Here is a 26,288-nt window from a genome sequence, read left to right as displayed (position 1 = left end):
TTAAACCTCCCAACAGCCCTTTGAGCAAGTTGTCTCTATGTTGAAAATGAGGCTCAGAGAGGTTAAGTGACTTTCCCAAAGTCACAGAGCCGACAAGTGGTGGAGCTGAGATTTGAACCCACTCAGATTAAAAAAAAATTTTTTTTAACATTCATTTTTGAGAGAGTGAGACAGAGCATGAGTGGGAAAGGGGCAGAGAGAGAGGGGGGACACAGAATCTGAAGCAGGCTCCAGGCTCTGAGCCGTCAGCACAGAGCCTGACGTGGGGCTCAAACTCATGGACCGCAAGATCATGACCTGAGCCGAAGTTGGCTGCCCAACCAACCGAGCCACCCAGGCGGAACCCACTCAGATTTTAAAGTAAGGTGCCATTAATGACAATGCTTCCATATTAGTATCATCTGCGAATCTCCATATATTTCCTCAGTCTTTATCTGAAGTTTTTTGGCATGGAAAACTTCTCTTTCTGATCCTTATGAAATGTAATTTCCATTCTTTTTCTTTTTGCTTAAAAAAAAATATGAGGTAATTGAAATCAGGTTGGATTTGAGGCTATATTGATGGAAGTACACATGGGATGTGGGCTGAAGCATTCAGTGTAATTTTTCTTTCCATCAGCTAATTTTTAAAGTATTAAGCAAGTAGATTCTGATGCTAACAGGGAAGATTTAAATTCTCTTGAGAGCTTGGAGGTGTTAAATAATTTTCTGGTAGTGCCTTCTATGTTTTCAGTCTCCAGCCTCATCTCGGGTGTACCTGAAGCTCAGCGAATGCCCCTGGGCACTTTCCAGGAGCAGCCAGACCTCCTGGTGGAGGCTTCCTTTCCTGACCCCCTCCCCCCAAGCCCTCACCACTCCCATCTGCTCCCCGGCATTGCTTCCGATACTGTTGTCATTGGGGTACTTTGGAAACAGATTCTCTTGGGTCTGTAAGCTGAAAACAAGACTGCTGCTCCTGTCTGGTGCACAGCTTAGTTCAGAAAACGAGGGGTTAAAAAGGAAGCCTGGACTGTGACAACTGTCCTAGGGGGCGCTGTAGCGAGCTCCGGCAGTGACTCATGCGGCTCTGTCACTTGGATCAGCATTGGCCCCTGCCACGCAGGCGGCCAGGTGGGGTTACAGCCAGAGCACGCACAGAGTGGGGAGCATGAAGCCTGCACTGCGGGGGCTGTGATGCCGGGCTTGCCAACTCAACCGGCCGGTTCGCCACTGACGCCTCAGCCTGCAGCCATGGTAACGCTTCTGGCCCGCTCCACCCCCTGGAGCCCACCACAATGGGCAGCTTCCTGGTGACTGATGGGCGAGTGTCCCCCGTCCCTGACCGAGAGAGCTTAGTAGGTCTGCAGGAAGTGGAGAAGATGTAAGATGCCCCTAGCTGGGAGTCATGCCTTAACGAGGTAGGACGCCGATGCCCATCGGTGCATTTACACCATCAGCGCGCAGGGGTGCTGTAAATCATCGGGAAGAACTTTATTTGGCTGGTGTTTCATTATGCTGATTAAACTGCGGTGGATTCGGGCAGCATGATTGAGGTGGGGAGGAGGGATAATGAACTAAAAAAAAAAAAAAAGTGGTTGATAAGAGCTCCGAGCATACTCCTCTGGATATGAATGAGCTAGACTGCAGTGCTACCCTAACATGAGTTACACACCTCCCAGATCCCCTCTCCTGCTCCTTCCTCTCATCCTGGTTAGCCCACGAAATGTATACATGCCATCTTATTTCAGTGGGTAACATTAAATATTAATGACTTAGAGCTGTCCAGGAGAGCAAACAAATAGGTGTAGGTCAGCTGGCATGCTGGCACCCGCCAGCCTGACGCTCTGTCGAAGCGTTCTGGAAATCTCACGAAGGAGCCGCTTGCTCACATGAGATCCCCAAGTGCTTTTGTTCCAGCAAGTGACCTGTTTGAGTTTCTCCTTCAGTTTTACCCCAGCGGGGAAGGCAGCCTAACTGCCGGTTGGTGGCCATGTTGGCAGAGAAGGGGTTAATCTCTTGTTGCTGTAAGAGCCAAGGCTGGGTCTGCCTGTGTGAGCTAGATTGAAAGCAGGCGCTGCAGTGCCATCGGGAACCGCTGAAGGAGTAAGACGATTTTCTCCGCAACAGGGTCGAATCCGTCTGAATTTTTCTCTCCCCCTCTTCTTGTTTTCCTTTAACCAGCTCCTCCCCCCTTCGTTCCCACCCTCAAGTCTGATGATGACACCTCCAATTTTGATGAACCAGAGAAGAATTCGTGGGTTTCATCCTCTCCGCGCCAGCTGAACCTCTCCGGTTTCTCGGGCGAAGAACTGCCGTTTGTGGGGTTTTCGTATAGCAAGGCACTGGGAATTCTTGGTAGATCTGAGTAAGTGAAAATTTGACTTTCTGAGGACCTGCACTGATGGCAAAGGTGGTGGGGGGGAGGTGGCGGGGTGGAGGGAGTGCAGTGAAGGGAAGCTGTTAATCAGCCTGCATTGGGGGACCAGTTTACCTGTCTGGGCTTTGGTGGGGCAGAATGTTCATATTCTCATTTTGCTGTGTTTCAGGTCCCTCTTCCTCTCCCTAGCATCATAATTGTCAATTGGGTACTTTGGGTTAGTTTTTCAGTGTTTGGTCTTCTTTAGAGGAGAGGAAATAGTGGGGGATTACCTAGCAGTGCAAATGCTTGGTGGAAGGAGAAACGTGCAGGGTTCAAGTGAGCTGTCCGTCTATTTATCCTTCTGTGCATCCGTCTCGCTCTCAGGTGGGTGGGTGGAGGTTGCTATCTTGGCTGTATTGAGCGAGATCTCATAAGCTAGAGGTTTATGATGGCTTAGCTGAGCTGCAAGTGGCTGTACCCAAGCTCTAACAGATAGATGGTGCTCGGCTCCGCTCGAAGTCTGCTGCAAGATCAGGGATCTGGCAGCTGAGCCTTTTTGAGCTGGCGGAGCGCTGGTTACCAGAGAGAGCCCCGTTACCGTGAGCCACCGGGAGGGAGTATGATGTCGCCGAGTCATTGATTCACAGAAATTGGGCTTCTTAGGGGAAAAAACCAAACAAACCAAGAGACTAGAAAATGGAAGTATAAACATCACTGTAAACCTCTTGACACGATAGGTCTCTTCTCCGTTCTTGAAAAAGCTCGTGAAAAACGCATTAACACTGCACTCAGGACCGTAGGGTCCTGGCTCCCAGCCTCCTGGAATTTCCCTCAAATTCAGTAGCTTCTGTGGATGTCGGAGCTCAGTGTCTTCCTTCATTCTGTGATCCGATGACATTCTGCGTTCAGAGGCATGAGTTCCTTGGGAAGGTTTTGGACTAGCTGTGTTATTCCCCCGATGCCCTGGCTTTCTCACTTGGAGGCTCTTGGGGTAATGTTAGGTAATTAGTTGCTGCCCACTTAGGAGACGAGCAGAATTTGATTTTCTCCTTGGCAGCATCCATTCCTGATTTGTTGTGCTTGTAGTTAAGATATCGATTTGAAAGCATGTGTTGGTTCTTGGATGGTATCTCCCCATGGGTGCTATTTTGACACTAACGTTCCTCAAAAGATCTCAGACCATTGTGGAGAATTGGGCACTCGATATGAAATAGGGTTGTGGGTTGTGATTCAATTGGAGAGAGATTTTTATGTTGAAAGATGCCGCCATGGTCCTACTTTCCTCCTTCCCCGGGGGGCCGGCTAAATATTTGGGGTTAGATTTTGGGGGCGTTGGCCGTGCCTTTCCGACTAATTTGCTCTGCAGCCCCAAAACAATCTGGATGGTAGGAGGAGAGGCAGAGAGCTCACTAGCTGTTGAATGTGCCATCAGATGGATTTGAAATAGCCCAGCAGGGCATCTGAAGAGCAGGGCAGAGGTGGAGGCCTGATGGTAAAGAACGTGTGGCTGGGGGGCAGCTTAACGTCGACGCACGCGGCACGCTGAAGGTCACAGATCGGGCTGGAGGGAGATGTGGGGAGAGTTCTAGTTCTGGTTAGCAGTGGGCTGGCTGGCTCATGGTGAAAGCTTGCTTGGGGTACTAGTGATCGATCTGAAAAATTAGGGAGGACTTGAGGGAATTCGATTTTGGGGGCAAAAGGGCAGAATGATGTGGGGGATCTTAGGCATTGCAATTAATCTGAAGCGGTGTGTGATTAATGGCTTATGGTTCTGGAAGCCTGAATTTGCATCTGCTTCTCATGGAGAGCTCAGTTAAGGGAGCTCTCTGACGGGGACATCTCAGTCTCCAGGCCCAGGCACTCGATAAATATTTGTTGGTTTAATTTGCTCATGATTCTTCCCCCCCCCCCCGCCCTCCCACCCCCCCGATCACGTTTCTACTGCTCATTGTATTTGAAGATCGGCTATTTCACCTTTGATAATTCACGGTACATCTCTAGAGCATAAAACGAGCTTCTGTTCATGCCCTAACAGAATGCTTAATAAGATTCTCCTAAAAAAGAAAAAAAGAAAAAAAAAAAAAATGCCTGCACATGAATTCGTGTATGTCTCATCTGGAAGATGGGGTTGGAGTATTCCTGTCTTTGGGGAACTTTAATGTCTTTTCCATGGCAGTTTGGGGTTGGAATCAGAAAGATTTTCTTTCATCTCGTGTCTTTTAGTGTGATCTCGCTGTTGGATTGGGCTCTTCTTGCTGCGGGCAGCCCTGTGGGTGAAACCCATAGCATCATTTTAGGAGTTCACTCCACCTGTTGGGTGTAGGTGACCCTGGACAGATCACATTATCATTATGTGGAAATTCCATAAAAGAGGCAGTGATGAAATTAATTAGAAGCTCCTGCAGTGCTGGGGACATATATACAAATACACTGAGAGGTGGGAGGAGGCATTTTCTGGGGGTCCCACCACTGCCACCAGGGACCTGCTGTTTCTTCCCGAGTTCCTCCTTCTCCCCACCCCTGTTTTCAGCGTCACAGGTTTTTATTTACACACAGGGATTACCTGTGCCGCTACTCACTCTTCACACCACTGGGGAAATAGCAGATGCTGCTGTGTGGCGGCTGGGTAAATTGACCCCAGATCTGTTACTGGTGAATTGCATGAAATGTTCAGAGGAGGAGCTGAATGAATGAGGAGTTTTCATGGAGACTCTGGTGGTGAGAGTGGTTTTAATTGCTGTGATCGTTGGTCGCTTTTTAGGATCCTTTTCTGGGACCACAGACAGTTTTTAAGCCAGGCATTGAGTGCATCATTATTTTAGACTTAGCAAGAATCTTGATCTCAGCGTTCTGTGTCTGAGGGATCGTGGGCGTTCCTCGCAGCTTGAGTGGAGGGAGCAGGAGAGGTTCCACAGGATTAGTTTTGGTTGTCTCTGGGGTGGGATTCTGGCGAAACTGGTGCTGGAGAGTGAGGGAGTGTCTGTCCTCGTGCCTCTTTTTCTTTTTAACTGACGATAACCCAAGTCACATCCCCAAGCTCTGAATGCTTGGATGTTTCTCTGAGCCTCTGTTTGCTTGAATTTTACAATATGTTAAAGATATATGTTAAAGGTTTAAAAATAAAATGCATCCCAGTTCTCCCTCCCTCCCTTGTCAGCATGGGGTATATGTCTTTAGATCCCTTCTTCCTCCTAGATCTGAAATACTGCCTCATTTGCTGAAACAGTGCATTTCTTCAAACCTTCAGTATAAACTCTAGAAGGAAAAAGCCAGTTGGTTTTATATTTTGTGCTAGTTTACACATGCTGGTTTGATGCTTTTGGAGAACTTTGAAATCTTAGAGGAGCAAAGAGATGTCAGGGAGGCTGAAATCTGTGGGATGCCAGTGCCTGAATAGGCTGTTTTTAGGAAGGGGCTCTCGCTTCCTTTTGGCTCTGGGCTCTTTACTTTCCTTCTGGGTGATCTGAAGTTTCATTTTGGTGCCAGCCATCTAAACGCTTAGAGGAGCGAGAAATGGCTTCCCACCATTACCTTCCCAGATTTTCAGAGAACCAGGTTTTGGTGCCTTTTCCTTGCTCCATCAGGACCTCTTTGCATGTCTGTTTCCTCTACAGCAAAGGTGGAGTAATAATGTTCCCTTTGTCTTAGGGCTTTCGGGAGGACTATGTGAAACACAGAAGCACTTGATCTAGTACTTGGAACATGGAAAAGTCTCAGTAAACATTTACTATTATTTTTGTTATTACTAATTTGTTAGTCTGTAGATGCATAGTGTCCTATTTATACTGAGAGGATATGGAAGGAACTCAGCAATATTAAGTAGTCTGGTCATGCCAGAGCAGAAACCCAGCTTCCCAGGCCCTGGAAGTTTAATGCTAGAGAAGCTTAAACATCCTAACCAACCACAGGTTAATATACATTTGCCAGATACCTGTAGGTAAGAGGTAGTTGTGGGGATGGAGTGGACTGGGGGACAGAATCAGGAGGCCCAGTCCCAGAACGGGTTCCTTTCTATCAAGTTGAACAAGTCAAGGCACATATGTGTGAGATAGTCCAGGGGACACAGAGCAAACACCTTTCCTGCAGAATATCACGGTACAGATGGGATACCTGACTGCTTTAGGAGTCAAGAGAGGAGGGTAGCCTCCATTGTGGGAGACGCTTAACGGGTAATGCCAGTTCATAGTTCTTGCCAAGTTACCGTAACGATCTTCATTGGAATGTCTGTCCGTTTCCCCAAGTTGACTGTGATCTCAAGAGTGGGACTGGGTCTGATTGATCCCAGTTCTCCTGGAGCACAGGACATGGTAGATCCTCAGTAAATGCCTGTGTTGGAAACTGAGCGTGTGAGCCCACTAATGGGATGTAAAATATCTGACTTTTTAAACCAGTGGATTTGGATGAGGGGAGAGAAATGTAGAGAACATTTCAAGTGGGTCAAGTGGTAACAACAGCTTGTCCTTATAGGGCACCAACTCTGTTCCAGGCTCTATTTTAAGCATTTTACACAGATTAACTCATTTAAACTGCATGATGACCTACAAGGAAGGATCTGTCATCATTCTCATTTTACATGTAAGGAAACTGAGGCACGGAGAGATTAAGCGATTTACCCCAAGGTCAGGCAGCTCTGAGTTGCTCAGGTGGAAGTTGAACCCAGATAATGTGGCAGCTCCAGAGTCTCTTAGCCACTGTGCTGTGCTGCCAAGTATCAATGCTGCCCAAAGGAGAAATTAGGAGATTTGTGTGGGGTCCCCAGGTTTACGTGCTTGTCGGAAGTGGAGGCCCAGTGTGGGGAATGATATGGGCAATGGGGTTGGAGTCAGGGCAGAATGAGAGCTGGCGAGCAGACTAATTGCTGGATTTTGTTTTCAATCTCTGCAAATTTTTTGAGTAGGTAGACTAGCTCTTGGATTTTTTTTTTTTTTTTAATTTCTTCTTCCTCTCACTTCGAGACTCTTCCCTGGTGTGTGTGTGTGTGTGTGTGTGTGTGTGTGTGTGTGTGTGTGTGTTTGTGTGTGTACGTGTACATAAACGCATGCAGATATACTCTCTCCCTGAAAGTTCTTCTTTGCTTGAGTGTAAGCAATTCACAGGGAATTGCATTGACCTTGCTCTCCACCATGTCTTCAGGCCAATCATATACAAGATGCTCAATAAGCATTTGGTGAATCGGTCCAAATCATTTTTGTGGCTGCAGCTTTCAATTTATTGGTGACTCTCTGATCCATGTCTATGCAAATCTATGTTTTGTACTTCCTGCCACCTTCTGTCATTTATCTTGGCGATGGCTTATTCCAGGGGAAGATGACCTGAATGCTCCAAACAGTCCTACTTCCTTTTTACTGAAATACTTAGGATGGGGGGGAGTCTTCCCTTAAAAACTATCTTCCTTTCCACATCCGGCCCGGGGCTGTTTGTTATTGTGTGCGCTACCTCCAGATCCCTTGCAAAGAGCCTCATCTGTGTTTTGATTTAAAAAAAAAAAAAAAAAAAAAAAAAAAGCGACAATAACAGAATGCACTCTGGTACACAAAGGTGTGCATCCTCTGTGCTTCCCAAGTTTCAAAAACCGTAACTAGCTCCTGCCCGTGGTTCCTGCCCTCAAGTGCCCTGTGTTGTTTCTATTCCACCGTCATCCAGACCGGATACCTGATGTTCACCTCTGTTTGTTGAGTTGGGTTCTGTCCTCTCACTCACTCCATTTCTTCTTTCCTTTAGTCAAGCACATCTTGTTCTACTTGCCTTATTCTGTTCTCTATTTAGACTGTGCGTGCTTGCCTCGCGGGCCTGGCAGGACCATTCTGCCGCCTTCTTGTTTGTCTTAAAGATACCTTTAGGAAATGTAATCCAAACGAGCCTAGCCCAATCCTGAAGATTAGACTCCAAAAGATCTGTCAAGTGCGTTTTTTGCTGGCCTACACATGCTAATTTGCATGGTTGCCTCGGATCCCTTAAGAAGACAGTAATTGACTAAATGGTGCTGTGTGTTCCCAAGCTCTGCGCCAGTTTGGCACTTCTTCCCTCTCCTAAGTGAATTTCTCTCCGTTCTCTCTGTTTTCCTTGTCTTTTGTCTCCTGACCTCTGTCACCTTCCTTTCTCTGACCAGCTTCCTGGAAGAATAGCCTGCACTCTGTGCCTCTTTTCCAGTCTCTACAACCTTACGGAATTACTACCTGAGAAGCCATGGATTGCACTCAACCACCAAAGCCAGTGATCCCCACCGTGCCACATGATATCGTCAATTACCGCACGTGTCCTGAAACTTTCTGCCGGCTTCACTTCTGCATCGTGGAAACTCGGTTTTCCCTCCTACCTCTCTGACTGCCAATCTCACTGCTTCTTGGCTGTCATCGTCTGTCCCAGGTCCTTGAAATGTTGCACTGTCTCAAGTTCCATCCTCAGTTAACCTTTTTAGCCTGGTCTTGCTGATCTCATTCAGTTCCTTGACTTACACTCTTCTTTCCCCGTGGTCTTCCTCCCAGAATGTCCTGTGTTCGTTATTGCCAGGACGTTCTACCAGTTTCTCAACATCCCTGTACTCTGTTCCCTCCCAACACAGACAGACTTGTGTGCTCACTCAGTAAGCCAGTAGGTGCCAGTTTTGGTTTTCTCATTTCATTTGAGAAACTACCACTTTTTCTAGCCTTGTAGACAAGAGATCTGTTCCATCTCCCCCACCAGCCCATCATTTGCCAAGTCCTCTAAGTTACACCTCTAGGATGATACTTGGATCTGTGCCTGTCTTTCTGTCCTTACCGTCACCCCTCATGGAATTTTGCTTGGACTATTGCAGTAGTCTCCTAACCGATTCCTCTGCCTCCAGTTTTCCCAGATCTGATGATCCATTCTTCACAGAGGATGGAATTCTTCCAAAGCACAAGTTGGATGATGTCATTCTCCTGCTCAGACCTTCAGTGGCATCACAGTGTGCACAGAATTAATGGCCACTCCAGAACTTGGTATTCAAGCCTGGTATGCCAAGACCCCCAGCCTTCCTTTTTCATTCGTACCTCCTTCTTGTCCCCTGTGCCTGGTCACATTGCTCAGTGCTCATTGAGGACAGGGACCATGTCTTCCACCTTTTGCCTGAAAAAGTGCCTTGCCCTTGGAAGGTCTTCAAAGAACATTTTTCAAACTGAATTACACTAAAGTAGCCAGGGATTATGCCAATTCCTTCTGCACAGTTTATACAAGTGCTAATGGATGCTGTCCTCTATCGAGCACTTCTTGTGTGCCCAGAGCTATGCTGAATACATTTACATGCATTAGCTCACAAAGTCTTCACAGTCTTGCCATGACTCTGTGAGGCAGCAGGTGTGACCCCCATTTTACAGATGAGGACACTGAGGCTCAGCCGGGGTAAGGTGTTTTCCTGAGGTCTTGCAGGTAGTAACACATCTAAGACTTAGACCCATAGCTGGCTGCCTCCAGAACCACTGCACTCTTCTGCCTCTAACACTCATGATTTCCCTGGATTATGCGGAACCTGCAGGCTAGCCAAATAATAAAGGTGAGAAAGTGGATCTGACTGAGAATTCACTGTGCCACACACTATTCCAAGTGCTTGACAAACTCGTTTAATCTCAGCCACCCAATCTTTTACAGATACAGATACTGGTCATGGAGCTTGGGTCACTCACTAAAGTTCACACCTTGCGTGTGGCAGAGAATGGCCAACTTTTCCCACGTTTAACTTTAGAGTTGACATAAATATTCTTTATTTCGGGGGACAGACTGTGGTACACTCATTAGAAGTCCGGGCTTTGGAATCAGGTAGATGTGGGTTCTAGGCTCTGCCGCTCACCACCTGTGTGAATGAGGCCATTTAAATTCTCCCAGCATCAATTCCCTTATGTATATAAAGTGGGAGTTGTTACAGCGCCCACCTGCTAGGGACACACAAAGCATGTAGTGTTAGCACCTGGAGCAGAGCGAGTGTCCATTTTGTAGTCTTGTTATTTTGGGGATGAGGATGGGCCTAGGAATACTTTCAATTCTCCTTTCTTCCCTGCTTGAGTTTATAAAGACATCTTGCTGGTTTCTGCCCATTGAGAGAATCAGGCTCCACGTGGGGTGCCTGACAGATGTCCTAATATCTCCATCCAATTTTTTTTACTCTGAATGGAGTCCGTGATGTGTTGGCTAAACTGGTTCCTTCCCTAAGACGTGCTCAAGGCTTCTGGTTGGATCCAGTTTCCAGTGGAGTCTGGAACTTGGTGCTGTGCCCAACCTGGGTGTCATGTACTCCCCGCCCCCTCCAGTGTTTGAGTGTCCCCTGGAGGGGACAGTGTGTGTGTCATCGTGACACTGCTGTCCTAGAACCAGCGTGTCTGGGCATCTCCCGAGCGAGGGCCAGAAAGCTTTATCGTGCCAGCGTTAATTCGGTGGACTTGTTTGGATTCTCTTGGCCACTGTAACCTTTAAACTGAGGCTGCCTGGTGCACAGAAATATTTGGCATACCCTTCATTCATGCATTGGTTCCCTCCACAAATATGTTCTAGGGCTTATGGCGTAACTGACAGACAAGGTCCTTGCTCTCAAGAAGCTAGCATTCTGTTGGGGGAGACAGAGGATAAATAAGTTCATAAAAGATTTTCAGATGATGGTGAGGGCTGTGAAGAAATTAGAACCCGGGATAGGGGTTCTATGACCATGCTGGTGCCTGAGGCCGGGACTAGCCTGTGGGCGTCCAGTGAGCACAGAGCCCAGTGGGGTAGTTGGAGCTTCGGTATGCATGGGGAGTGGGGTCAGAGTTGAGGTAAGACAGGTCTTCAGGTTTGGGTTTGGAGTAGGGACATGGTAGATGTGGTTCTCATTGACCGCTGTGTGGTGGATGGAAGGGCAACAAGAATTGGACTCGAGGAGGTTAGTTAGGTCACTGCAGCCATCCAGGGAGGAGGTGGAAGTCTGTCAGTGACGGTGACCCACAGAGCTAGCACTGGCTTAGAGGTGGAAACTGTATTGGAAATCACGAGTCTACACTTTCATTAATAATGTGATTTTTTTTTTTTTTTAAATTTTTTTTTTTTTTTAACGTTTATTTATTTTTGGGACAGAGAGAGACAGAGCATGAATGGGGGAGGGGCAGAGAGAGAGGGAGACACAGAATTGGAAACAGGCTCCAGGCTCTGAGCCATCAGCCCAGAGCCTGACGCGGGGCTCGAACTCACGGACCGCGAGATCGTGACCTGGCTGAAGCTGGACGCTTAACCGACTGCGCCACCCAGGTGCCCCAATAATGTGATTTTTAATAAGTGATTCTTTTTTTATGTTTTTTTAAATTTTTTTGAGAGAGAGAGGGACAGAGTGCCAGTGGGGGAGGGGCAGAGAGAGAGGGAGACACAGAATTCGAAGCGGGTTCCGGGCTCTGAGCCGTCAGCACAGAGCCCGACGTGGGGCTCAAAGCCACAAACGTGAGATCGTGACCTGAGCGGAAGTCGGACGCTTAACCGACTGAGCCACCAGGTGCCCCATAAATGATTCTTGAGTTACCTATTAATCATTCCAAAGCAAATGCTCTAATCCAACTGGAGACCCCTGCTCTGGTGTGTGTGTGTGTGTGTGTGTGTGTGTGTGTGTGTGTGTGTGTGTGCGCGCGCGCGCGCGCGCATATGTGATGTGTGTGGGTTGGTGGGAGCGCCCCAAAGCCAGCTAGACTCTGAAACTTTAGTAGAACAATATTTTTAATATTTCCAAGTGTTCATGACGGACACTGCTTGTGTATTTTGAAATCGGCTTATAAAGTTAGTTCATAAATTTCAGAATGCTCAATCTTAAAAGCCAATATATTTTTGGAACAGAATGCTGATGAGTGTTTTATTTTTTGCACCATATTACATCTTGCAGTTGCATGTATTTTTAGTGCTGTTGGCCACAATTAAGGTAGGGCCCTCAGCTGAGCTAATTTTGAATCCCCTCGGTTTAGACTCAAGTATCCATTCTTGGTTATCTCAAGAATATCTGTGATTTGTGATCTATGCTCTCAGTGATCTGGTGGCATCTTCTATGGTCTTAGGATCCTATTCTTAAGCGAATAAATGGATGGCTTGATGCTTATGCATGACCTTAATTATTACAGCAGTGATGAGAGAGTACTCAATACATATACTTTCTTTAGGATGGAAGTACAGATTGTATTTTCTTTTGATATGAAGCATTCTCTTGGTAGCGTATTAAGGAATTTTTTTTGAGTTCTGTGGATTATTATAGACATCGGGAAAACTTCTTTTTATCATTGGTACTTAAATGTTCAAGTTACATGGAAAGCAATTTTTAGGTCACATCTAACACATTTTAAGAAAATATTCTTTTTGCTGCAGCAGAAACGACCAAGCCCGACCTTCCCTCTGTGTGTCATACACCATTACCTCTGCTAATACTCTTTGTGCCTCTATAATTATAAAGCAGATGTGTATATCAGGACGAGATGTTGATTTCAGAGTAAATTTTTCTAGAAAATAGAAGCTGGAAAAAAGAGGAAAACCCAAACTTGGCTTCATGTTTGAAGAGACAGCACTGCTGTGTGTGGGTGGGTGGCTGCGTGCACCCGCTGCTCAGAAGTGCCTTTTCTCTCCATGGGTATAACTGGCTGTGTATCCGAGATGTGGCCAGGAGGAGTAGGCAAGCAATGTGTGGGCAGGCTGCATGTTCTTTTATTAGCATCCTCATTGTACTGCATCTCATCGAGCCCGGAGCATGAACCAGCCCGGGCCTCTAAAGTCTGTACTGTTTCCTATGTAATTACCCCCCTGAGCTGCCAAACAAGGGAGGAAGAGTTGCTTTTGTGTGTGCGTTGAGCTGTTTTGGGGGGTGGCTGTGGTCTAACCTGAATGGATGTTCTTGGGCACCCGGACTGTCCTGGGCTCAGCCTTGGATTTGCCTTCCCAGGATTGCACACAGCCAGTCACGGATAGATGTTACCTTCCCTGAGTGATCCATTTCCCTTTCTTCTGTGAGCTCTCAGGGTCTACGCAGCTGTTTTCTCAGGTTGCTTTTCTTGGGTTTGTCCGGGGCTGTCCGGCCGAGTAGTAGCGGAGTTGGGATTTGAACCCATGGCTGTTGGGTTCCAGAGCCCAACTTTGAACCAAAACCCAGCTCTCCTGCACCACACCTGTGCCCACATCATCCTGATGGGGTAGGAGCACATAGAGGCCATAGGGTCAGCTATTCCTTTGCCTCATTGCCATGGGATGACAATGCCCACCTCTTTGGATTGTTGAGTGAGTTCAGTGAGGTAATCTGTAAAGTATCTAGTGTCTGATGCATAGTTAAGTGCTCAATAAATGAGCACTATTAGTGATGACAAATAGTGACATTAATTCTCTCTCCTACAGTGTTAGTTGTTTGAGGGCAGGACTTCTGACTTTCTTAACTAGGTGTCTACATGAAAAATAAATAGAATACAAATATGTTGAGCCATACTTGTCTCTAGTATATTTCTTTTACAGAAGTAATTCATGGAAATGGTATATTGCAGTTGACTTATTAAAAATGGGGGTAGGAATAGTCTTAAATCGGTGTCTGAAATTTGTACATTGTTTTGAAATTGATAGCCCACCATGATTAACTTCAAAACTGTGTTCCCACTCAAAGAGTGACCAAAAGGCACCAATACAAAATGGCCTGGCCAAAAATGCCACCTGGAGCCAGTTGTTGGGGACAGTCATACTATGAGTCTTAAAAAAACCTAGACCCGGGGCGCCTGGGTGGCGCAGTCGGTTAAGCCTCTGACTTCAGCCAGGTCACGATCTCGCGGTCCGTGAGTTCGAGCCCCGCGTCAGGCTCTGGGCTGATGGCTCGGAGCCTGGAGCCTGTTTCCGATTCTGTGTCTCCCTCTCTCTCTGCCCCTCCCCCGTTCATGCTCTGTCTCTCTCTGTCCCAAAAATAAATAAAAAATGTTGGAAAAAAAATTAAAAAAAAAAAACAAAAAAACAAAAAACCTAGACCCTAAATCACAGGTCCATTCTTATTAATTAGCATCATGATTCTCAATCCTCTCTGTACATTAGAATCACAGGAGAGCTTGACAAAAGTGCTGTCCAGGCCCTACTCCCAGGTAGTCTCTGGCTTAATTGGTCTGGTTGGGCCCTGGACATCAGGGGTTTTTTTTGTTTTTGTTTTTGTTTTTTAAAGACTATTTTTTTAAGAGCAAGTTTAGGTTCACAACAATGTTTACAAGAGGTACAGAGATTTCCCATTTATCCCCTGCCCCCAAATATGCACAGTGTCCCTCATCATCAACATCCCACACCAAGAGGGGTGCTCTTTTTACAGTTGATGAATCTACACTGACATGTCACCATCACCCAAAGTCCATGGTTTACCTTAGGGTTCACTCTTAGTGGTGTGCATTTTGTGGGCTTGGACAAATGTGTAACGACATGTATCCACCATTATAGTAGTATCACATGGAGTATTTCCACTACCCTACATCGGTACTTTATTTTTTAAATTTTTTATTTATTTATGTTTATTTTAGGGAGAGAGACAGAATGTGAGCGGGGGAGGGGCAGAGAGAGAGGGAGGCACAGACTCGGAAGCAGGCTCCAGGCTCTGAGCTGTCAGCACATAGCCCGACAGGGGGCTCGAACTTGTGAACCGTGAGATCATGACCTGAGCCAAGGTCGGAAGCTTAACTGACTGACCCACCCAGGCATCCTGACATCGGTACTTTATAAAAGCTTTCCACATGATTCTAATGTGCAGACTGGTTGAAGACCAGGGAAGTTCCAGAAAGCTGTGTTGACCTTTCTGCCCTCCACCCCCAGCCTTGTCCTCCAATCACATTCCTGCTGTGGGATTTTTGGTACAAGTTGGGTTCAGAATCAGCATTCTTACCGTAGCTTTTTTTAGGTGTGATTTTTATTCTTAAAAAAAAAAAAAAAAAAAAAGATTTTCTTTAGCACCTTGCTTCTGAAGAGCTCTTAATTGCTGTACTTAGAACTTCTAAACAGTGAACATTTGTCAAGCATCAAAACAGCTATCAAAATAGAAGGAGGGAGTTGGGCCTCAGGGACAAGGAGGGCGTCTCGCTGTCTCCGTGAGTGCAGGTGGGTGGGGGGCGCACGTCCCCTGGATTCTTGGCCCCATTAATGAGTGACCTAGAAACACTTTTTTTTGGAGCGGGGGTTGGTGAATAAGCAATCAGCTTTTGTCCCCATAGCAGCGTACCTTAAACATTGAACACAGCTGGATCCTGTCCTCCATGTGTCATCGAAGTTTTGGGGCCACTTCCCACCCCAAGATCCCGTACCCCCTGTCTTGGTTCTTCTAAAAGGGGCTGGTTCTGTACTCAGGTGCAGATAGTTGTGACCTCATCTGTCCTCCCTGCCCCAGGTCAGTGTGTAACTGAGTGACATGTGAGTACCTCCTGATTACTAAAGGACCAAGGACCCTGTCTATGGACCATCCCTCCCTCAGGTGGTTTGGTCTTCTCTAGCCTACCCACCAGAGTAATGTCAGGAATAAGGAAGTAGCAAAGACAACCCAAGGCCACACCAAGCAACCCATTTCATCTCAGATTGAAAAGAAAAACTGTGTGTGTGTGTGTGTGTGTGTGTGTGTGTGTGTGTGTGTGTGTGTGTTTTGGCTAGATTTTAGGTGGAAAATAGGCTAGTGAGAGCTGCAGAACTTGATTAAAATCTTTAGCCAAAAGTAATATCTTAAGATTTATTTCTGGGGGTGCCTGGGTGGCTCCATTGGTTAAGTGTCCAACTCTTGGTTTCGGCTCAGGTCATGTTCGAGCCCTGTGTTGAGCACTGTGCTGACAGCATGGAGCCTACTTGGGATTCTCTCAATCTGTCTCTCCCCCTCCCCCTATTGTGCTCTCTCTCTCAAACTTTAAAAAAACAAACAAACAAACAAAAAAAGATTTATTTCTGGGGCACCTGGGTGGCTCAGTCAGTCAAGCGTCCAACTTTGGCTCGGGTCATGATCTTGCGGTTTGTGAGTTTGAGACCTGCCTCGGGCTCTGTGCTGACAGCCCAGAGCCTGGAGCCTGCTTTGGATTCTGTGTCTCCCTCTCTCTCCCCTCACCAGCTTGTGCGTGCTCTCTCTCTGTCTCTCTCTCTCTCTCTCTCTCTCAACAATAAATAAACACTAAAACAAAAAGGAAGATTTATTTTGGGATTTCAATCCATCTTGCCCATTTTTGTGAATAATCAATATTTGTTTTTTTATTTTTTTTATTTTTTTTATTTTTTTTTTAACGTTTTTATTTATTTTTGGGACAGAGAGAGACAGAGCATGAACGGGGGAGGGGCAGAGAGAGAGGGAGACACAGAATCGGAAACAGGCTCCAGGCTCCGAGCCATCAGCCCAGAGCCTGACGCGGGGCTCGAACTCACGGACCGCGAGATCGTGACCTGGCTGAAGTCGGACGCTTAACCGACTGCGCCACCCAGGCGCCCCTCAATATTTGTTTTAATGTGAGTAATAGCAGAGAGCACTTTCAGCCCCCTGAGTTTTACTATTTCAAGCAACTGTATTAGACCTGCGAGGAATGTGCTATTTACACTATTGCATGGGTAGTGATGATAAAAATGGTAATGATAATAGTAATGGTTGACATTTACTGAACCCTTGTAATGTGCCAGACACTGTGCCACGAGATAAGCTCATTTAATCTCACACGAACTCTTTAAAGTAGGTTGAGAGTTATCCCCATTATACAGATGAGGAGACTGAGGCTCAGTGAGTGGCAGAGTCAGATTTTGAATAGAGCAGCATGACTCTGGGTGTCAATTCACTTTGCTGCCCTACAGTGCACATGTAGGGAGCTGTCCCTGGGGTCCAGTGAGCCAGCGCTGTCATGTCAGCCCTTGCCACTGGGCCAGGGTGAAAGGTCTGAGTTGCCGCAGGAAATGGACCTGATATTGATCGGGAAGTAGTTTGGGGCATCAGAAAGCAGAACTTTCACCTGCTGGTAAGAAGTGAATGCTCGCTGACCCACCGCTCCTGCGGGTCCATTACCAAAGCGACAAAGATGGGTGTGTGGGGCAGTGGTGGGCTCTGCGCACGTCTGTCTGAGCACAAGAGCCTTTCTGTTCCCTGGGCCCTGCCCTTCACCGGTCCTGGTGTTCTTGTCCAGGGTGCCGACCACTGTGGGCAGCCGCCCTGGGTGATGGGTATCCTCTCCGCCCATGACTAATGGCTTCTAGGGATGCGGCAGTGTGTGTGAGGTACATGTCCACATGTGGGTGAGTGCCTCCTTTTTGTGGAGAGGGACTCCTTCTACCCCTCTCTCGGGAGGTCATGCTGCCCTGCTTTGTGATCTCACCCTGGGAATTCTGTCGGATGCATCAGTCAACCTCCACACTCACTCCAGCTCCCTGTGAAGACCAACAGGAGCCATTTATTAATTGGCAGCCTCCCCATGTATAGAATGAGGATAATAAATCGTATCTGCCTCATAGAACTATAGAGAAGAAAGAGTCAAGACATATCTAGTGTTAGACCCAGAGCCATGTGGGTAGTCCGTGCTCAGGAAGTGTTCCGGTTTCCTGTTGCTGCTGTAAGAAGTCGCCACAAATAAGTGGCATAAAATAGCACAAATGTATCACCTTACACTTCTGGAGACCAGGAATCCAAGATGGGTTTTGTTGGGCTGAGATCAGGGTGCAGACAAGGCTATACTCTTCAGAGCCTCTCGGAGAGAATCTGTTTCCTTGCCTTTCCTGGCTTCTAGAGGCCGCCCAGATTCTTTGGCTCGAGGCCCCTTCCTCCACCTTCAAAGCTAGCAGTGTAGCATCTTCAATCTCTCTGACTGCGACCCTACTTCTGTTGTCACATCCCCTTCCTCCTCTGCTTTGGTTTTCGAAGGATCCTTGTGATAATGTTGCATCTGCCCAGTGAATCCAAGATAATCTCCTCCATCTCAGAATCCTTAACTTAATCCCATTGCAAAGTCCCTTTTTGCCATGTCTGGTAACAGATCCACAAGTTCCAGGGATCGGGACGTGGGCGTGGTGGGGGCGGGCCCACCGTAATATGCATTAGCTGCTCTTACAAAATGAAACAGAACCAAACTGGCTAGCTTGGGGATACAAGAGCCAGTAATTTGATCAGCTCAGTTACTAATGACGTTTGTTAGGCACATGCTGTGTTAGCTCACTCTTGCCTCAGGGCCTTTGCATACGTTTTCCCCCTTCCTGGAGCTTGCTTCTTTCCAGAGAATTGATGGCTGGCACCTCCTTACCCATCAGGCCCCAGATCAGATGTCACCACTCAGAGAGGCCCTCCCTGGTCACCTTTGCTTAGACCAGGCCCGCTGACCCCATTTCCTCTCTCGTACCATATCACCCGTCTCCTTCTTTGACATCATCTGTAACCTTTGTGTGTGTGTGTGTGTGTGTCTGTCTGTCTGCCCTCTGTGAATGTCAGCTCCAGGAGGGCAGGGGCCTTGTGCATCTTGTTCACAGCTGTTCCAGGACCTGGAACAGTTTGTGGAACAGAGCAGGTGCAGAGTGCCTATCTGTTCATAGATGGCAACCAAGGCTCAGAGAGGCTGAATCATTGCATCAGGTCAGCGGCGACTGAGTTTACACCCAGGTCTGTCTGCCTCCAGAGTTTTTGCTTCTGTCCAGCTCTGTGCCTCGTGGCCTTGATGTCATCAGAACCTTCTCAAGCCAGCTCTGTTGACAGCCACAGAACTCCGGCAGGTCTGTCCTCTCTGCCGCAGTTTCTGAAAGCGGCTTTTTCAGAACCATCTGCTGGCCACCTTAACGCTGGTTTTCGTATCTAGGTCTGTTGTGTCAAGTCTGGACTCCCCTGCCAAGACTAGCTCCATGGAAAAGAAACTTCTCATCAAAAGCAAAGAGCTGCAAGACTCCCAGGACAAGTGCCACAAGGTATTTATTTCCGCAGCCGGCCTCCCTCCTTGCTCCAGGATCCTCCCGTCAATCTATGCCAAGGGATCCGCCCGGGGCCGCTGCTGGCGCTGAGCCACCTGATCCATACCCAGCGGGCGAGGCGCTCCCTCCCTCGCTGAAGTCTCGCCTCCAGCAGCTCAGAGGGAGATGAATTCAGGCCTTGACGTTGCCGTAAATCCTTTAAATCTTAACCAGAGGAGGCCCTGGATTTAAAACGGCCCGTTCCTCAGCATGACCCAGCCAGATGTCTGCTTCTTCCGGCAGGTGGCGTGGGTCCTCACCTGTGGCCGAGATGCATCCCATCCGCTTTGAGTGATGCGAAGTCTCTCTTCTTAGTCCTTTAAAACTCCTGCTTATGTAACTGCGGCCACTGTGTTGACTATGCTCAACGTCTCTTAACGCTCACTGTTCCTGCCTAGGGGCAGCTCTCTGGAAGCTTATAAAACCCACTACTTGCCTGGGACTCCTAAGAGTGCAGACGAATACATATCTCCTTGCCCTGTCCTGGATTTGTCCTCTAGATCTTTGCAAGGAGATGGGGGGGATCAAGATGGATTTGGGATAAAATTAAAGTGACGTGTGCAGAAAGCCAAACTAAACCCAAAAAGCATACAGGTGAAAAATGATGATTGTGGCTTCCTTGCTCACTGGGCTAGAGAAGTGACCAAGTGTGAACCGAGTCTTGGATGAGAGGAGTGACTTAGCATTGGTGACTGTCCTTACGAAGAACTGTGCACTCCCGGGCGAAGAAGCAATGGTATCTCCTTCCCAACCTTTGGCGAATTAACGCCAGCCCAGACCACCAGGTGGTTTCGGCGGCTGCTTGAGATTTGATTGCTCCTGACGAACCTCCACGGGCCCTTTTAACCTGTCGATGTGTCTGTTTCAGATGGAGCAGGAAATGACCCGGTTACATCGGAGAGTGTCAGAGGTGGAGGCTGTGCTTAGTCAGAAGGAGGTGGAGCTGAAGGCCTCTGAGACTCAGAGATCCCTCCTGGAGCAGGACCTTGCTACCTACATCACAGAATGCAGTGTGAGCCTTCCCCAAAGTCCCCTTCCCTCGGAGGTGGCACTTCCTGTCGTGTGTGTCTCATCCTGTTTCATGACAGCTTCATGAGGCACATCACAGCCAATGGCAGACAGTAGAGAGAGAGGGAGTATTCAAAGGCAAGGTGTGTGATTGGCAGTGAGCCAGGCGGGAGGTCCCAGAACAGCGAGACTGGGCTCCAGGAGTCCAGGTAGGCTGCGGAGCCTGGATACTGTCATAGTTGTCACCGCAGTGAGCTACAGAGGGTCCTAACACCTCCCATCCCAACCTCTCTGGTCTATATCCTGTCCAACACGATCAGCCTCAGGAACCCAACTCTTAAATAAACAAATCCGCCCAAGATCAGTTTTCCATCGCCTAGAACCAGTGTAGCAACAAGAAGACTCAGCCTGTAAAAACCCAGACCCTCTGTCATTATTTACCATGTGACTTTTTTTTTTTTCTCCTTTCCTTCACAAGAGTAGACTGTCTTCTCCATTGTCTCGTTAAATTTTTCATTCAGGTGTTTTTTTTAATGTGGCCAATTAAACAGTCTTAAGAAGTTGAATCCCACATTTTTCAAGTTTTTTTCACAAGGGAGAAGGAAATCTATAGAACGTGGCTGATTAAGAATAACTGCTATGTTTCCATTCCAGATTTGGCTGCCTTTCAGTGGTGGGTGAAGTTGTATTTCAGATATGTATTTCAGTGCCACTGAAGCATTGAGGGAACCTTATGGATGAAAGGTGTCCAGGAGACGTAAGCCAGGAGGTGGAAATAGACTTCTCGGAGTCTTAAATGACAACTAGGGAAGAAGGAAGTCATTGCTGCTTTGAAAGAGGGACCTATACCGGAGAGCCCTCTAATAACTGATATTCCAGAAAAGACTCTGTAGCTGTCCCCATGGTGGTTTAACAAAAGGCTAAGGGACCTCATTGGTTTTTAGTCCTGAACGTACAAGTAAGTATCTGGTAGGACAGGTAGATGGCGGTAGGAGGCAGGTTGTGATGAAGTTTCAGGCTGGACCCACGAGGTCACAAGGTTGAGATGATGATTCTTGAACCAAAGGGTTTTTACAGGATGAAAACCGGAGCCAGCAACCAACTGGAAGTTGTCAACTTTGCTCCGTCACCCGAAACCGTCTTGGTGTCCGCGAAGCAGCTTGCAGCTCCCTTAATGAATCTTTGCAAACAGAGCAGGCACCACAGGGCATCCCTATTAAAATTTTTGCTTTCCTTAGAGCTTAAAGCGAAGTTTGGAGCAAGCACGGATGGAGGTGTCCCAGGAGGATGACAAAGCGCTTCAGCTTCTCCATGACATCAGAGAGCAGAGCCGGAAGCTCCAGGAAATCAAAGAGCAGGTATGACCTGATGCTGGGGAGCAGGGCTGCACCTCGGACCTCTGATTCCAAGAGCGGCGTGTTGGGGGGAGGGTGGAGAGAGGGAAGCGGGGGTTGGGAGGAGGAAAGAGAGCTATGTAGGTCATTTGAAAACTAGATTCTCCATGGTTTATGTAAACAGTGGAGCGCGTGTTCTAGCTCCTTTTGAGGTCTGCACCCCATCCTGGCTACTCATTTCACTTAAAGGTGTAGGTTTAGAACAAAGGTGGCCAAACTGCGGCCTATGGGGCGAATCTGGCTCACCACCTGTTTTCCATGGCCACACGCTCAGATTGATTTTTGCATTTTTAACTGCTTGGGGGGGGGAAAAAGAAAAGAAAAGAAGAATGTTTCAAGACATGTGAAAATTATATGGAAAATTATGTGGATGCTTGGTTCAGCATCCATAAACAAAGTTTTATTGGAACACAGCCGCCCATTCATTTATGTGGTGTCCTTGGCTGCTTATCACACTACAATGGCAGGGGTGGGTAGTTGGGACAAAGACCATATGGCCTACAAAGCAGAGATGGCTGACTGTCTAGCTTTTTAGAGAAACAGTTTGCCAATCTCTGCTTTAGACCACCAAAACAATGAAATACTTTTTTTTTTTTTTTTCAACGTTTATTTATTTTTGGGACAGAGAGACACAGAGCATGAACGGGGGAGGGGCAGAGAGAGAGGGAGACACAGAATCGGAAACAGGCTCCAGGCTCCGAGCCATCAGCCCAGAGCCTGACGCGGGGCTCGAACTCACGGACCGCGAGATCGTGACCTGGCTGAAGTCAGACGCTTAACCGACTGCGCCACCCAGGCGCCCCAAAACAATGAAATACTTTTACATAGCTTCTCAGATGCACTTTAAGTTTTTGGGAAAAGACAGGATAAGTCGTAGCGTCTATAAAGATATAGAAGAAGAGTTTGAGCAGCGAAAGCCGAGTCAGAATTAACGCGGGGAATCTGAGTGCAGAAAGCCATCCCCTGAGTGTTCAGAAAAGAGAATCAAGATGTTTAAAAAGCTTACTCTGTCTCTCTCTTTTCCTTTCTAAAAGGGTTTTCTTTTTAGATGGTTCATTTTTACTTCGCCTCATTGGTTCATTTTTACTTCGCCTCATTGTTTCCTTTTTAGCATGGATTTTTCTGTCCTTTGAAGAAACTGTAAATAGAAACTTTAATGAAGAGATGGCAGTGAGCAATTGGAGAGCTGAATTATCAGCTGCCAGGCAACTCTCATTCATTTCAGGAAACCTAATGGAAGCAGCGATGGCAATGAACATTTTTGTCTCTGGGTGGCACAAACTTAGCCATCTGGGTGGTGCTAATACAAGAAACTCCTGCAAATCATTCGGTCCGTTAACTCTTCTTTAAAGATGGAATGATTGTTTTGGGGACTTTGTTGGCCTGATCTCTTTATCACCTTAATATTTTAAAGTGGTTAGTTAATATCCTCCTGCTTGATAAAGATGTTATAAATAACCTGCAAAGGAAATGTTGCAATCTGTTCTGAACACCAATACTAATCTTAGAGATTTTGAAGGTTACAGAGAGTTTGAAAAATCTGCTCTGACAGTTGACTCATTGCCCCTTTTATCAACATAGGTTTTCATCCTAAAAGTTTCAAGAGGTAGGATTCTTTTTGTCCCATTAGTTCAATGTGTTTTGGAGATTTGCTTTTTGGTGACATCCTGGGGAAATGAAAGCTGCATTTGGCCAGCAGAGGGAGCAGCTGGTGTCCGTGAATCCCATAGAAACTGAATTATCAGGACATTTTGAAAAGGTGCATGCTGGTGGTTGAGTTCAAAGAACTGCCTTTGATGATTCATACCACAGTTGGCATACATGTGGAGGTTTAGATTTAATGATTGCTAAAAGTTCCGCGGGGCGGGGTTGGGGGGGGGGCAGAAAACTTCTCAGTTTCGGATTTTATTTCTCGTCGGAAGATGGATCTATTAAAGTGAGTTTTGGGAGACCGCGATGTCTGCAGTCCAGGAGCAAGCATTTCCTGCTCTTCAGCAGACCCATAGTAGTTGGTTTGCAGCACGTCCATTCCTCCCAGATTTGGCATTTATTCCCTACTGTTTCTCTCAAAAGCTAATTTCCATACAGCTATTTATTATTTTATTTTCTAAACATTTTGCTTCTGCCTAGCTACCCCCTGTAGAGTGTTTGCATTTGGTGTAAAATAAAAACACCTAAGAGCCTTACATGACAGTTGGATTCAGGCACCATTACTAGAGATGACTGATGCCCTTTGCCCTTCCTCAGGAAGGGAAGTGGAAGTCTGGGTCACACAGAAGGCACTGGGGTTTTGGGATTTCTGACTGAATAGGACTATGTCTGATAGTATCTTCCTATGATATCTGAGGCTCCATTCAGAAGACTTACTTTGTGTGGACCTCGAACGTTGTCCGTGGTTCCCCATCTTGACCCCACTCAACGCTGGCCTACAATCCATCCCATGCTGAGATACAACTGTTCTCTCTCCTTGGAAACAGATCTGATTCTTTTCTCTCAGACTTTTTCCTGAAGCAGGGATTTGGTTAGCTGTTGGATTTATAGGATTTCCTTGATATAGGCGGCATAATAACAGCAGCTCAACAGATGACGTGGAATAAGCTGTGTACCCCAAGAGCTCGGAATGCTGATAGAGATGTTGTCTGATTCTTGCCTTCCTCCCCCTGGGTGCTGACAGCTCAGGAAAGAGGAACGTTTTGAGGGGACGGAACAACTCTCTGTCCTTGCTCTTGACAAAACACGAAAATTACATTCCCTTCTCACTGACAATTTCCAGACAGAAAAAGGAGCTTGAGGATAAAAGATACCCAAGATTTTCTCTCAGAACTTTGCTTCTGCTACAGCTTGGTGTTTGTGCCTGTGAGCAGGGCCACAGTAGTTTTAGGGACCCATAAAATGTTTACCTTTTTTTTTTTTTTTTTTTTTTTAATCAGAAGATAAAAGTTGAGCTTTTAGGTCAAAGGAACTTTTTCATAGATAATATTAATGTTTTTGTCTTTATATGAATGCTGTTGTAAAATACAGATTTTTTTTTTAAAAAAAGGTTTATTTTTGAGAGAGCGGTGCACGTTGGAGGGGCAGGCAGAGGGGGACAGAGGATTTGAAGTGGGCTCCACACTGACAGACTGATAACAGCGAGCCAGATGTGGGGCTCGAATTCACGAACCGTGAGGTCACGACCTGAGCCGAAGTCAGACGCTTAACCGACTGAGCCACCCAGATGCCTCTAAAATACAGTTTTTAATACATTTTTTTTTTAATGGAGGAAGGGGTGCAGGAAGGCACGGTGCCCAGAGCCTTTTGAAAGTCATAGCGCATTTCTGACCAAGGGGTCTAGAAAGTAACAGATGTAAATAAAGGATATATCATTTCACATAATTCGGTTCGTGTTCCACTCTGTCAGTTCAGATAATTGTGAGCAGCTTATGAAGACCTCTGGTTATATAACCCGTGTCACCCACTTAGTATGCATCACCCAGAAAACCTGGTGCCCCGTGACTTCTGGGCTTGACCTTCAACAATAGTATGCTTATGGGTGGGAGGGAGTGAAATGAGACCATGCTCCACTCTGGACTCATTTTTTTTCCCTTCCCAGTTATACAGAGAGGTGTGCTTGCATGGAAACTATCCAATTTTCATAAGAACATCACCTCGGCTTTAATGTGCATCTGGGGGTATTGCTTGGTACAATGGGATGAAAGGTTTGCTTTCTACCCTGCTACTGAAAAAACCAATTATTGTTTTTACTGGTTAACATGTCCTTGTTCAAGTGATACTGCTTCAATTATTTCTTGGGAGAACAGATCTTAGAGATGTATATTGTGAGTATCAAAGATAGTCTTGATTCAATTCCTTGTTCTTTTCATTTTGTATCCCTACCCCTGCCTCAAGGCACCTTTGACTGGCTCCATTCTCATTCAAATCCTAATATGCATAAGCTTTGGTTTTGCTAACAGAGAATATTTTCATACTTCGCCCCAAAGTTTTCAAAACCACTGCCCATTTCTCCTGGTAAATCCAATTTTTGAAAAACCAATTCAAATGTTCTGTTTTGATTTTAGAAATTCATTTTGGAAAAGGTCAGGCTGTTTGGATCACTTTAGAGGTTTGCTCAAGGGAAAAAGATAATTCTTTCTCCGGAGTTGTCCTCACAAGTTATTTTGACCAGAGCCAGTGCTTTCTGACTCTTCCAGATTTCTGGGTGACTTGCATTTCAAGAGCAACGTTAAGTTCATCATTCAGTTTTGGGCCCAGAGAAATTAATGGTGAGAAACCGACATGATGAGTTTCACCTTCCAAGAGTCTTTCCACGGAGATTTCCAATTACCCCCTTGTGCAGTCTGAAAGGTTAATTTTAAAACTAGTACCATATCTAATTGTGTTAGGAGCACATGACTTCTAAAGGACAAATCTATATAAATGATTACCCTTGGAGGAAAGCTACATGTAAGCAGTTTATCCTGGTGGTTTAAAGAACATCCCTTTCAGCTCTCCTGTGTTGCAGATGCCTTAAGGTTCTGTGCTACTTGTGCAGTATTATTTGCTCAGAGGATCTTATTAGGTACAGGCACATGTGTTCCAAATGGTGTTACTAATGATACATGATCTACGTTAAAATAGTTGAAGGATTTAATGTTCTTTGCTTCTTCCTCACCCTCC

At 46.5% G+C, this 26,288-nt stretch overlaps 1 protein-coding gene across 10 annotated transcripts in view; it reads left to right on the top strand.

The window, feature by feature from the left end:
- Positions 1-26,288, top strand: part of CIT (citron rho-interacting serine/threonine kinase) — a 186,884-nt gene that overhangs the window by 80,048 nt on the left and 80,548 nt on the right. For 9 of the 10 annotated variants that reach the window (XM_047826634.1, XM_047826641.1, XM_047826640.1 and 6 more), the window contains 4 exons: positions 2,160-2,343; positions 19,083-19,188; positions 20,099-20,242; positions 21,477-21,596. In XM_047826634.1, coding sequence (XP_047682590.1) covers positions 2,160-2,343; positions 19,083-19,188; positions 20,099-20,242; positions 21,477-21,596 — 554 coding nt within the window. Of the gene's footprint in view, positions 1-2,159; positions 2,344-9,163; positions 9,313-19,082; positions 19,189-20,098; positions 20,243-21,476; positions 21,597-26,288 lie in introns of those variants that run through there. The other variant, XM_047826642.1, reaches the window with a different exon arrangement.

This window comes from Prionailurus viverrinus, chromosome D3 (genome assembly GCF_022837055.1).
Source record: "Prionailurus viverrinus isolate Anna chromosome D3, UM_Priviv_1.0, whole genome shotgun sequence".
In the NCBI taxonomy this organism is placed as follows: domain Eukaryota; kingdom Metazoa; phylum Chordata; class Mammalia; order Carnivora; family Felidae; genus Prionailurus; species Prionailurus viverrinus.
Note: the sequence above shows the minus strand (reverse complement) of the source record. Positions and strands in the feature narration are given on the sequence as shown.